Source organism: Vulpes vulpes, chromosome 9 (genome assembly GCF_048418805.1).
Source record: "Vulpes vulpes isolate BD-2025 chromosome 9, VulVul3, whole genome shotgun sequence".
Lineage (NCBI taxonomy): Eukaryota > Metazoa > Chordata > Mammalia > Carnivora > Canidae > Vulpes > Vulpes vulpes.
In genome coordinates, this window is record NC_132788.1 from 9,385,260 (window position 1) to 9,399,457 (window position 14,198).

Consider the following 14,198-nt stretch of genomic DNA (forward strand, 5'->3'; position numbering starts at 1 on the left):
TCATTGGTACTTAATTAATGGTAATTAGTATTATAATTGTATGTATGATGGCTCTGGTTTCTCTCAAAGTCCAGTATTTCTGGAACTATTAAATGATGCTGAACTAAGGAGACTTTGGCTCTGGGAAACAACATTGGTCAAAGTCTCTTTTGTACTCTCATGCTGCCATCCCAATGTCAGGAAGTCTCAAGCGTTAGAACCATATGGAGCCCCATGATCATTGAAGTAGCTCTTATGGTTTCCCTCTGTCTATACCTAGAAGTTGATAATGCACCCACAACCTCCTGGCCAGTATTTCATTTCATTTCATTTCATTTCATTCCATTTCATTTTTTCATTTCATTTCATTTTTTTAAGAAATAGATTTCATTTTTTAGAGCAGTTTTAGGTTCACAGCAAAATTGAGCAAAAAGTACAGAGAGTTCTGTTATATCCCCTGCCTGGAGCACACATGGTCTCCCCCACCAGCATTTTAATTTTGTTGGTGGAAATCACCAACTGATCCAATTTTCTAAGAAAGACACAAGTGGAAGTCAGAGCTACAAATAAGTATTACGTGGTTTTGACATCCAGTAGCTGGGTATATTTATGGGCACTTTCCTTTTATTCTTCCTATTAATTTGTGCACAAATGGACCCATTCCTGAGGCTTCTGCAAATTGCCCGGACTCGCTCTCCATCCGCTTGTACATAAATACTTTCCTGAGCGCTTAATGCAGTTGGCAGTGACAGCAGGGCCCCAACATCTGTTCATTCTTTCATTCATCCGTCTTCTCACCCATTCATTCATTCTGATACTCTGATGTGAGAATGCTGGCTTATTTTATTATTGGAGTAGCCCGTGCTGCAGAGCCCTTTGGAGGGAAATGATGGGCTGGAAGATTCCATGGATGACCCTCATGGTGCTTACCCACCAATCTTTTTTTTTTTTTTTTAAAGAAAAAACAACAACAAAACACTCAAGACACAGACCCAAACTGGATTTTACTGAAATGTCAGGAGCAGGTGCATGTCAAAGTAGGGAGGGAAGGAAGGAAGGAAGGAAGGAAAGGGAGGAAGGAAGGAAGGAAAAGGAAGGAAGGAAGGAAGGAAGGAAGGAAGGAAGGAAGGAAGGAGAAGGAAGGAAGGAAGGAAGGAAGGAAGGAAAAGGAAGGAAGGAAGGAAGGAAGGAAAGAAGGAAGGAAAAGGAAGGAAGGAAGGAAGGAAGGAAGGAAGGAAAAGGAAGGAAGGAAGGAAAAGAAAGGAAGGAAGGAAGGAAGGAAGGAAGGAAGGAAGGAAGGAAGGAAAAGGAAGGGAGGGAAGGAAGGAAGGAAAAGGAAGGAAGGAAAAGGAAGGAAGGAAGGAAGGAGAAGGAAGGAAGGAAAAGGAAGGAAGGAAGGAAGGAAGGAAAAGGAAGGGAGGGAAGGAAGGAAGGAAAGAAGGAAGGAAAAGGAAGGAAGGAAGGAAGGAAAAGGAAGGAAGGAAGGAAAAGGAAGGAAGGAAGGAAAAGGAAGGAAGGAAAGAAGGAAGGAAGAAGGAAAAGGAAGGAAGGAAGGAAGGAAGGAAGGAAGGAAGGAAGGAAGGAAGGAGGTGCAGGCTGTATGAGGTGGCAGGGAGGGGCAGGCCCCACGTCCACGGCGGGCATCCCCTCTCTCCGCCAAGGGCCGAGTGGGCCGATCACCCTTCCCCCACCCCCACCCCCCACCACAGCACGCCTGGGCCTGCAGGGCCTTTCGCCCTGGACCGTGGGGGCCCCAGGAGGGGCCGGAAGCACCCCTTTTCTCTCTTGTGAGGGAGGAGAAGGAAAGGATGCAGGAGGGGGAGGTACGTTTCATACAAACGTTACTTCTTTGTGCAAAAAAAAAAAAAAATAGCATAAAGATGAACCTAATGAAGCGCAGATGAGGAGGGCATCAGTGGCTGAGCATGTGCCTTGGGCTCAGGTCCTGACCCTGGGTCCGGGGACCGCGTCCCGCACCGGGGCCCCCAGGGGGCCTGCCTCTCCCTCTGCCTGTGCGTGCGCGCGTGTGATGAGTCAGCGGCCCCGGGGAAGCAGCTGCGAGCTGCAGATGACCCGGCGCGCCGCGCCCCTGTCCCCACCGCCCCGCAGGCCTGGGCAGCGGGATGGCCTACCTGCCGGCCGTGGTCATGGTGGGCAGGTACTTCCAGAAGAGACGCGCGCTGGCGCAGGGCCTCAGCACCACCGGGACGGGGTTCGGCACGTTCCTCATGACGCTGCTGCTCAAGCACCTGTGCGCGGAGTACGGCTGGCGCGACGCGATGTTCATCCAGGGCGCCGTGTCCTTGAACCTGTGCGTGTGCGGCGCGCTCCTGCGGCCCCTGGCGGCGCGCGGGGACCCCGAGGGCCCGGGCGGGGCGGCGCCGGCTCGCCCGCGGGGGCCGGGGCCGGGGCCCGCGGGGCCCGAGGAGCAGGCGGGGGAGCCCCGGGGCGCCCTCGGGGTCCTCAAGACGGCGGGCCGGCTGGGCAGGAGGGTCCGCGAGGGCTTCCGCGCCTGGGCCTCGGGCTACTTCGGGACCGCCTCGCTCTTCACCAACCGGAGGTTTGTCGCCTTCATTCTCTGGGCTTTGTTCGCCTACAGCAGCTTTGTCATCCCCTTCATCCACCTCCCGGAGATAGTCCATTTGTACCGTTTGTCCGAGCAGAACGACGTGTTCCCTCTGACCTCCGTCATAGCCATAGTGCACATCCTCGCCAAAGTGATCCTGGGCGTCGTGGCCGACCTGCCCTGCGTCAGCGTGTGGAACGTCTTCCTCATGGCCAACTTCACCCTGGTCCTCAGCATCTTCATCCTGCCCCTGATGCACACCTACGCCGGCCTGGCCGTCATCTGCGCCCTGATCGGCTTCTCCAGCGGCTATTTCTCGCTGATGCCCGTGGTGACCGAAGACCTGGTGGGGATCGAGCACCTGGCCAACGCCTACGGCATCATCATCTGCGCCAACGGCATCTCGGCGCTGCTGGGACCACCTTTCGCAGGTAAGCGCCGCGGGGCTGGAGACGCTCCCGCGCGTGGGGACAGCTGGTTGGCTTCGCCTTTGTGTTTTTTTTTTTATTTTTTTATTTTTTAATTAATTTTTATTTATTTATGATAGTCACAGAGAGAGAGAGAGGGAGGCAGAAACACAGGCAGAGGGAGAGGCAGGCTCCATGCACTGGGAGCCCGACGTGGGATTCGATCCTGGGTCTCCAGGATCGCGCCCTGGGCCAAAGGCAGGCGCTAAACCGCTGCGCCACCCAGGGATCCCCTTCGCCTTTGTATTTTGAAGCCCAGGGCAAATGAGAAAGAAGCTCCCGTTTGGGGATCCCTGGGTGGTGCAGCGGTTTGGCGCCTGCCTTTGGCCCAGGACACGATCCTGGAGACCCAGGATCGAATCCCACGTCGGGCTCCCGGTGCATGGAGCCTGCTTCTCCCTCCGCCTATGTCTCTGCCTCTCTCTCTCTCTCTGTGACTATCATAAATAAATAATAAAAAAAAATTAAAAAAAAAAAAGAAGCTCCTGTTTGCCTTCACCCTCCTTCCTCTTTCTTTCTTTCTTTCTTTCTTTCTTTCTTTCTTTCTTTCTATATATTTATTTATTTATTCATGAAAGATGCAGAGGACAGAGAGAGGCAGAGGGAGAAGCAGGCTCCATGCAGGGAGCCCGATGTGGGACTCAATCCCGGGACTCCAGGATCAGGCCCTGGGCCAAAGGCAGGTGCTAAACCGCTGAGCCACCCAGGGATTCCCCCTCCTTCCCCTTTCCATTCCGGTCCCCCAACTTGTCACTGGCAAATGGTAGCAAGGGAACAATCATTCTTTCCAACAGAACGCAGATGAACTCTGATCTTTGCGAAGGCCAGGCTAGTAAGGTGGGCGATGGAATAGTGCGGAAACCCCGGTCCATCCGAGGGAGGCAGCCTCTGCCCACCTCCAACGGATTTCTGTCACCAAGAAACGTGGAAAATTATTGCCAGATCCTCTACTGTTAGGGTTTTTGTCCTCCAAGAAAAATGAGGATTCTGGGCTCAGCTCTTAGGTGACAGGTCCAGATTTTTTTAATTGAATTTCCTTTAACTTAATTTCTTTTTAAGTGAACAGAGTTGACATACATTACATTAGTTTCAGGCGTACGACATAGGGGCTCGATAATTATGTACAGTATGGAATGCTCACCATGATGGGTGTCATTACCACAACATTTCCACATTTTTAAAACATGGTGTGTAGGTCCCACACAACACATGTATGAGCTGGATCTAGCCCGGTAACAGTTTCTTGTCGCTGCTATAATAACTGCCACAAACTTAGTGGCTTAAGACAATACAGATTTATTCTCTCTCAGTTCTAGAGGTCATGAGGCTGCAGGCTCAAAGTATCAGCAGAACTGCATTCTTTCTGGAAGCTCTTTGAAGGAAAATCCCCCCCCCCCTTTTTTTTTAATCTTTTAGAGCTTCTAGAGACCGCCTGCATCTGTGGCTCCTAGGCCCTTCCTGCACCTTCTAAGCCAGTGACACAGCAGTGGTCTTAGACCTCTTTCTGATTCTGACTCTCCTGCCTCCTTCTTGCACTTATAAAGACATCTGGGTTACAACTGGGTCTGGGGAACAATCCATGATAACCCCCATCACAAGGTCCTTAACCCAGTCACATCTGCAGAGTCTTTTTTGCCACATAACATGACATTCGTAGGTTCCAGGGATTAGGGCTTGAGCAGTTGGGGAGAGTTGGGGCATTTGCCCACTGGAGGCCCAGAGGCCACCAGCTGACGACATCCAGGGCAAGCTCTCTCACACGTGTTCACCTCAGTTCAATGGAGAACTTACTTCTTGCAATGGGCATACCAGAAATCACAGGTACCGACGAGTCCTATGGCAGCCGGGGACCTCTCTGAACCTGTTTGTGGAAAAACACATGAGGATTGGCCGGTAGTCTTAATCCCCAAGAGGCTCAGGTACTGGACGAAGGTGACAAAGTCCACCCTCTGTCCAGAGATTGGAGGCAGGGGCTGGGGCCAGACCTCAACACAAAGGTGCTATCCAGAGGTGGCGTACAGGGCTGCCAGGCCAGGACTGGTGGCTTTTGTCAAAGCCACTAGAGGTTTTGTGCAATGCTGTAAACGGACTTGTTAGATGCCCGCACTCCCTGCTCATCTGGCCCCTCCTGGCCCTTTGTTCCTGTATCCTCTGCAGGAATCCCTCTTCCAGGGAACCCAATAGGTGCAGGACATGGCCATCCCTGTCCCTTCCTTCCCAGTCTCTCTAGGGATCATACAGTCATCTCCTATCCTAAAACCTCACTGGCTTATATCAACACATTCACTTTAAAGTGTCCTACAGGGATCCCTGGGTGGCGCAGTGGTTTAGCGCCTGCCTTTGGCCCAGGGCATGATCCTGGAGACCCAGGATCGAATCCCACGTCAGGCTCCCGGTGCATGGAGCCTGCTTCTCCCTCTGCCTATGTCTCTGCCTCTCTCTCTCTCGCTATCATAAATAAATTAATTAATTAATTTAAAAAAAAATAAAGTGCCCTACAAAAATAAAAATAAATAAAATAAAATAAAATAAAATAAAATAAAAATAATAAAAGTAATGAAGTCCCCTACAGAATTTGAAGCTCAAGAAAGCAGGGATTTTTCCCATACAGCTGACAACACTGGCAGCTGGCTGAATAACAGTTTAAGAACCAAGACTCACTTTAGGAAACCCAGCAGCCCATGAGGACCCCTCTTAGGTCAAGCTGCTCCTGTTCTTTGCCTGTATGCAGAGATGCAGGCACAGCATTTCTAGGTGACGGTCAATAACTATATAAGTGCAGCAAACTGTATTGACAGCTGTAAAGTCAGAACTCACTCAGTGATCTGTAGAATTCTCAGTTAGGGATGCATCTGGCCATAAAAGAACACCCAACCAATGGTAGCTTAAACAGAGATTTAATTTATTTTGCATCGAATATAGCTGACATACATTACATTACATAATTGTGTCACATAATCCAAAATCTATAATTCAGAGATACCTCTGAACCTCCCCTGGCCTTTTCCTCATGCCAGTTGCCTCATGGCCACACAATGGCCACTGCAGCTCCAGCCCCTACATCCTCGTCTGTAACAAGAAGGAAAATGGGAAGAAAGACTCCGTTTCAGCAGACTTTCGTTTTCATCTGATTGGCCAGAACTGTGTCAGACAGCTAGTCCATGCTTCAAGGGGAATTGTATTTTGCTTCCTAGCCTCTGTAGTCGAGGAGGGAAAAGAAAAAAGAAGGGAGATTGGGGGTTGGATCAGGCAACCAATGGTACCTTCCAGAGATGTTAAAATGAAATATCCATTAAGGGGATGCGGATATTATCGGTGGCTCATCCGTTCTCTTGCTGGAAGGTTCTCCAGTTATATTGTCTGTGGCAATGGAATCTGTCGATGATTCTTCTCATGATCCAGGCATACTTTCTGCTTCTAATAGTCAGTCTGGGGTTATTTTTACACCGATCCACCAGTTTTCAGTAGCAGCATCCCAACACAGCTGTGAGGTGGGGCTTAGGCAATTCATGATCAATCTTCATTAGAGCACCGACGTCAGCCTGCATGATTTCTTTATCTCATTCCCATGTCATGTCCTTCTCACCAAATAGCATTCCAGAGCACTTTTTGGAGGGGAGGAGAAAGGAGTTAGAATGGGAAGCAGGGAGTTATCTCCAGCCCTCAGTCATCAGGCGTTACCTCTGCCTGCTTCAGGGTCCTAGACGTAGGCTCGGTAGCTGAATGTCATCCATGGACTCTGAAATCAGTGTTCTGCTGTGCGTCTCTAGGCCAGCAACCAAGGGGACTCTCTTATTATGTGTTTCTTCTCCTTGCACTGAAATCATCCACCAAGAAATGCCGAACAGCATCTTTGGCTAATGGCATTGCCCTTAATTCACTGACTTTCCAGGCCAAAGAGCCAACATCCAGTAAGATGTAAGCCTGGTCTTTCATGCCTTGAAGCTCAGAAGCGACTGGCAGTACAAATGACCAAATTACCACATTAAATCCTTGCTAGAAATTCGAGGTGGGCCAGGAATTATTACCTGCGGGGTTTGCTACAGGGAAAATTATTGTTCACGATACCTTTTTCTTTTTTAATGGGTTCAGAAATGAATGTGTTTTCCATTTTTCAAAGTGGTTTCTACTGGTATACAGAAATCTGGCACCATTCACTAGTGTGTTAGACAGTCGCTCAGTTCCATTTAGAAGAATGTACAATCAGAGAGTGAACAGACATTTCAGCTGTGTCATTTAGCAACAAGACCTTCTTGATCTAATTCATTTATAATATTGTTGGGCATTCAGTTCATCTCTGTAAAGATGTAATCATACTGCATATTTTTCTAGACGTTTTCAGTGTAAAATACAGCAAAACGTGGCCACCAGAGTTGCCTAAATCTGCGTATACCTCCTCTCTTTGCCTAAAATATAACAGCATAGCAACAATTTGCAGTGTTTCTCATCAAAAGCTGGGAATACCTACTTAATAAATATGAAAAGTAGCCATCATTCCTCATCTGACAGCTCTAAGGAAAAGTGAATGCAACTTCATAGGGAACCAGATTTTACTTGGAAGCTGTTGATTCAAATTGATGGTTGGATCAGAGTTGCCAAGGATGCCAGGCTCCGAACCAAGGAACCGAGATCAGACCCGTAGGGAGAGGTGGTGAAGGATGAATGAGGTGGGCAGAAACATCATTTCTCTGAAGAGTTATGTCCCTGTGTGCTGGCGATCAAAGCACATGGTGAAGTCTTATCTCTCCTGACCCGCTTTGCCTCTGATGCAGGAATGGATTCGGTTCAAACCCGCAGAAATGTTACAACATTTCTGCCAAAGATCAAGGGCAGGATCCAGAGTCATATACAAGTAAATCCTAAAGGTACACCAGAGAAACCTAGGGGATAATTTTCACATAAAATTTAGGACAACTGCTCCAGTTTGTTACTATGAAATTGTTTGGAGGAATTGGGTGCACTTTTTAAAGAACAGACACACGAGTCACTTTTATATATTTTTTATTTTTTTTACGAGTTACTTTTAAAGATAGACCCCCTTTTACAAACATTTATACTTTTTGAGGAAAGAAAATATTTTAAAATATGATGGACTCAGTTAACAACTGTAACAATGTATAATGTACTTAGCATTTTCTGTAGTCTGCAGGGGCAAGAGCGGGGATCGAGCGGAAAGCAGGGGATGCTAGGGTGTTAGGGACGATGGTGTTTATTACCGTCCCCGCAGGAGGGGGAACTGTATATGGACAGACAAGAAACCAGGAGAAAATGTGTTTAGAACTCCAAAAATTGGTGGCTCATGCTCCTGTTAAGCTTGGGGCTCCAGGGGAAAGAGGGAGGTAGGGGCCACATCACAGAGCCCCGGAGCTTATCATATTCAACTACTTCAAACAAAAAAGGAAATATATAGTCTGAGCTAAATACAAATTAATTTTCCAGTCAGTTAAGACTTTGTCCCATCTCCGAGCTCCATGTTCAGCCGCAATGATAGTTCAGCTCATTTCAGATGTCAGTGTTTGGGACTCACAGCCGTGATCTCAACGCTGTCACCCAACCGTATGAAAAGCACAGATTTAACTATTGAGGTGACAAGAGCAGCTTTCATAGGGTGTGAGTGGGGTATGAGAACCTCATTTATATTTATTGATTGTTTTTAATTGTGGCCTCTAGATAGCCCTGACGCACACTCAGTTTAGAGACACAGACCACACCTTGTTCCCTGCGAGGGGACCCTTCGCTTCTTCCTAATTCAGAGGCTGGAGGGTGTCACATGGCGACACTGAGCCGAGTTGGGTGCGTTCTTGCTCATATGTCATATCCCAGTGTCTTCCTGATTCGGTTGTGAGGCCAAAGCTTTGCTTTTGGATTATATATTTAATCTCCCTTGTTCCTCTGATTGCAAACTGGAGATTAAGAAAAGCCAGTAGAGCGTTTTCCCAACGCTGCATCTCAAGAGTGCGGGGTTTTCCTCTTTCGTGTGTTTGGATCAAATAACAAAACTCCAAAAAAGTTGGTTGACTTTTCAAGTGTGTATCTGGAGTCCACAGCTTTTAAGTGGTTAAAATATATAAATGTTTCATGCAGGCAAGTGTTTGTTTTCCTTTATGACTACCTTGACTCACCCAGGCCTGTTAATTATGCAGGAGATACAATAAGGAGCGAGACAGACCATTGCCAGGAAGTCAGAGGTACTAATTGGCACATTTAGCAGTTGCTTTTGTGTAGCTGTTTGTTGGTGGGAGAAGGTTCAGTTGCATTTATGCAATCATGTGCCAGTTAGATATTTCTTAAAAAGACATTTTTGCCAAGTGGTCACGAAACACCACGTTTGGTCCTTAAGTCATTCCTGTTTTCTTTATGTCTTTGCTACTATGTACCTGTTAATATGAAAAAAAGCGAATGTTCAAAATTTACGTTTTTACCATAAATGAAATTCTTGTGGATGGCTTCATCCTCTCAGTTCACATGGTTTGGCTACGTGGGGAACCGCGACATGTGACTGATTCTTAGATCTAGTCACTGACGTCTAATTACATTTCATTAGTTTCTTTAAAAAATTTTTTTTTTATTTACTCATGAGAGACACATAGAGAGAGAGAGAGAGAGAGAGAGAGAGAAAGAGGCAGAGACACAGGCAGAGGGAGAAGCAGGCTCCACGCAGGGAGCCCGACGTGGGACTCGATCCTGGGTCTCCAGGATCACACCCTGGGCTGAAGGCAGATGTTTAACCGCTGAGCCACCCAGGCTGCCCCATATATCATAATTTCTGATAATTTTTTTCACACTTTAACACTTCTGAAATTGGAATGCATTTTACAAAGTCCCAGGAAAACAGAGTCGTATTTTAACTGACAAGGATATTTCTTTCTTATCGCTACATAAGATAATGATGCATCATGCAACTTGTGATACCTTAGAATCCTTGAAGTATAGTAGTATTTTGCGGAGTGCCTAGTAAGATTATTATATGAAAGTTTTAGGTTATAGTATTAAAAACTGATCATTTAGTCAGCGTTGAAGTTCGTATCCTTGACAATTTAAAGTTCTCTGTATATAGAAATATTAAAGTTTTATAGCTGTAAATATGAATTTTATAGGACACGGACCATCCTTCTAGAACAGATGTTGACTCTCAAATATTCCACAGTGAATGAAAGTTCAAATGCCTTCTGCTCAGCCTCTTTTGATATACCCTAGAAACTTCTTCAGAAGAGTTTCGAAGGTTTGAGAAAAGATTTGTGGTTATATTTGTGAAAAAAGAAAATCATTAGGTTCACTTTTCACGGTTGGCAGTGTGCCAGCCTGAGAGACCCAGGGCTGGGAGCCAGATTCTCCCAAGGGTCGGCCAGCTACTGTTTCCGTACCTTAAGCACTCTGTAAGGTATCCTAGCAGCTTGGAAGCTAAATGCCTGCCATTTTCAGGCCCTGAGAACTCTGGCTTATATAGCCTGGGCTTAAAAATGGCTAAATGAAATGTTTGGGGCACCATATGACATATAAATAAGTTCTTATAGAAATATTTACAGGAGCGATAATTGTGTTCTTGACTTTTAGCAATTACGTTACGCTGAATAGATTCCTTTTTGTTTTGCAGGCTGGATCTATGACATCACAGAAAAATACGATTTTTCCTTTTATATATGTGGCTTACTCTACATGGTAGGAATACTCTTTTTACTCATTCAGCCATGTATTCAAATGATAGAACAATCCAGAAAAAAATACCTGGATGGTGCCCACGTTTAGCGTCATGTTGTGTTTCCTGGAAGATTTCTTTGTGGTACTCATGCCTACCTCACATGGTTGCTGTGAGGAGCCTGTGACGTTGTGGGGAAGTGCTTTGTATGGTTGCTGGCACTGTCACTTGTAAATGCCATGGTCACGAGTTCATCTGAAAGCTTCACTGCCTCTCGGGTTGGGAAGAAGCAATGCGCGCAAGGTATGTAAGACTTACCTGCTTTTTAGAGGTGACAATGTCCTTCGAAGACGGCCTGTTAAATAATTGGTAGAAATGCCCTTACAGAAATTATTCCATCATCACCCACGGGGCCTAAGCTTTTAGATACAGCTTTTGAAAAACAAAGATGAGGAATAAAATCTTTTCAACTCAACTACTTGAACGGTGGAAATAAATTATCGAAGTGCTTCTGGAAAGCTTATAGGTGAATGGGTTTCAAGCACAAAAATACGACGAGGCTTCAGAGCATGTTACAGGTCACTGTTGATCTAGTAGTCAAAAGCAAAGGCAGGCTCTAATTTCAAAGGTAATACATTTAGTACAATTAAAGAAACACAGTTTATATTTTTATGGAAGAATTTTGCAGCGAGGGAGCACAGGTTTTCAATCTTCCTCTAAGAAAAGCACCTATCATCCATCCTAATTTAGTATTATTTAGTGATTAACTGAATCCCAAGACAAAACCTAGATAAATAATAATGACTTCCTTAGCAAAAAGTCGTATCCCTCACGCAAACATGGAATCAAGGGCTATGGTTCGAGCACTTTTACTCATATCATTGGCCTCTTCGTTTACAAGCATGATCTGGGGTTTATGAGAATTTTTTTTCTGAGTTTCTCCCGCCCACTAAATAAAACAGAGAAGCAACTACTGGCTGATATATAAAGTTGGCAGTTAAATCATCTGGAAAGTGTGTTACTAATCCAAAACGAGCGACTCTCAAGTTGCGAGGGTGATAAACGGAACGACCTTAGTCTACACGTCTGTGCACTTGACGCTGGGGTGGCGGTGACCCTTGGTCCTTCTCTGGGGCCTCTTGTTATAAAGACAGTTCATCTGCCTGAGCTCGACACGCTTTTAAAAATTGTTCTGTTCATTGATTTCATACGCAAGATAACTGTAATCCATGACACCGAGTAACTCTCTTCCTTTATCCGAGATCTCTATTTTTCTAAGCCAATTTTCCGACTGCAGCGTGTTCTCCCCCAGAATCATTTCTGAAATCTCGGGCTGCCTTACTTAATTACACATATTTTAGAACCATTTCAATTTCTACTCACAATTTGCTCCTCACACACATACAGATCCTTTGATGCCATTGCCAGTGTCTGGGGTCAAACGCATCTAAAGTGAGCACAGACCATTCTCAATTATCCTTGGTTATTAGAGGCAGGAATTGTACCAGCAATTGGCATCACCGAGTGTTACCCCAAGCTTGATTTTCGCCAACAGTTTCAGACTTTCCCTCCACCGAGCGCTTCAGAGTTAACAAGTTTCCTTCGTGTTCCATCTCCATTATTTCCTGTTTTAACGTCTAGTGGGAGGGGTTGTATAACCAAAGGGATCACCAAAATCACAATAATAATAAAAGGCAGCTAATGGAAAGGAGAAACAAAAGCATGGTTAGTATACGCACTCAATATTACCTCTAATGACTCAAGAATCGCCTGTAAATTGTTATAGATAATAAATTGCATGTCACCCTCCATTTGGTTCAACACGACGACCTATTTGTTATCATTACAGCTTTGGCTGCTGTTTTAGAATCCAGCTGTCTATTTTGATCAAGGTATTCCTAAATCCTGAGGCAATGCTCTATCTCTCTCTCTAGATATTTACTGTAAAATCAGATAATTAGACTGAAAAAAAACCACATGTGTTTTAAAACTGACTACATGACTTCCATTACTTCCATTTTCAGACAACACCGAATTGAGTATTTTGAATGGTGCTATAGCCAATGCGTTTTGATGCTCGCGCTGCTGGCTGTGCATCATGAACAGGATCTTTTTATCCAGTTACGCGGCTTTCGTTATACCCAAGTTAGATCGGCTCATGTGCAGTTTATACAGGTGTTCACTGACTCTCTGCATTTATGGAATGGTGATTTCTACCAAATCAGAAGTTCCTATTTTACAAAAACAATAAAACCTGCTTGCAATATTCATGTTGATAAGAGAATAAAAGAGAATGCTATCAAGAATCACAGCAAATAAATGAATACTTCTCGTTTAAACTATGTTATTCCTTACAGTTCTTTGACAATATTATAAAGGGTTAATTGTATATTTATACCATGTGTTTATAGTGTGCCCCTCACATACCCAACTAATTTTTATTTACATATGATGAAATAAATTTTGTCCTCTTTAAAGATGGTCAGCGTGTCTTTGTATAAAATCTCTATTTTCTTGGCCTTGAGAGGGGGGAAGTCCAACCCGAAACTGATGTTTATCTATTTGGTTCTTTACCCTGGAACAGTTTTTCTGTAGATGTGGTCATAGAACCACCTGGAGAGAATAATGTACGGTAGTTGTTAGAAGTGCTCAGTCCAGCTATCACATTTGAAATCCAGCAATTGCATTTCTAAATTTTTTCCTACACATGAACAAAGAAAAATGAACAAAGGTTTTTTTGATTTGTTTGTTATATAAAAGACTGGAAACAATTTAAATGTCCATCAATGGGGAACTGTAAAATAAAGTATGGTATTTACGCAACTATTTCTTTAAAAAGACACATATATAAAATTAGGAAACCTTGTCCAAAATATATTGCTAAAAGAAAAAAGGCAAGATAAAATATATTTAATGTGCTTCCAATTATGTTTTTGTTAACACCAAACAAACGTTATTCATATGGCTTGTAAGTAGAGAGAACATTTCTAGAAAGAAATAGAAGAAAACATTAACAGTGGTCAGCTCCAAGGAGGGAGGTTTGGGAACTGGGGTGGGTCTATTTTTCCTCATGCACATAATGCTTTCTTTTTTTTTTTTTAATTTTAATTTATTTATGATAGGCACACAGTGAGAGAGAGAGAGGCAGAGACATAGGCAGAGGGAGAAGCAGGCTCCATGCACCAGGAGCCCGACATGGGACTCGATCCCAGGTCTCCAGGATCGCGCCCTGGGCCAAAGGCAGGCGCTAAACCGCTGAGCCACCCAGGGATCCCCGCACATAATGCTTTCTTAATTCAAAATGTATATACAAAATTATTTTATTTATTATTTTTAATTTTTTTTATTTATTTATGATAGTCACACACAGGGAGAGAGAGGCAGAGACACAGGCAGAGGGAGAAGCAGGCTCCATGCACCGGGAGCCCGACGTGGGATTCGATCCTGGGTCTCCAGGATCGCGCCCTGGGCCAAAGGCAGGCGCTAAACCACTGCGCCACCCAGGGATCCCACAAAATTATTTTAAATGCGGATTCCTGGGGCCACTTAA

General features: G+C 45.0%; 1 protein-coding gene across 3 annotated transcripts in view; it reads left to right on the plus strand.

The window, feature by feature from the left end:
* SLC16A14 (solute carrier family 16 member 14) overlaps positions 1–13,129 on the plus strand; it is a 38,045-nt gene extending 24,916 nt beyond the window's left edge. For 2 of the 3 annotated variants that reach the window (XM_072719315.1, XM_072719313.1), the window contains 2 exons: positions 2,089–2,976; positions 10,607–13,129. In XM_072719315.1, coding sequence (XP_072575416.1) covers positions 2,089–2,976; positions 10,607–10,758 — 1,040 coding nt within the window. In that variant the 3' untranslated portion in view covers positions 10,759–13,129. The remainder of the gene's footprint in view (positions 1–2,088; positions 2,977–10,606) is intronic. The other variant, XM_072719316.1, reaches the window with a different exon arrangement.
* The last annotated feature ends 1,069 nt before the right edge of the window (positions 13,130–14,198 follow it).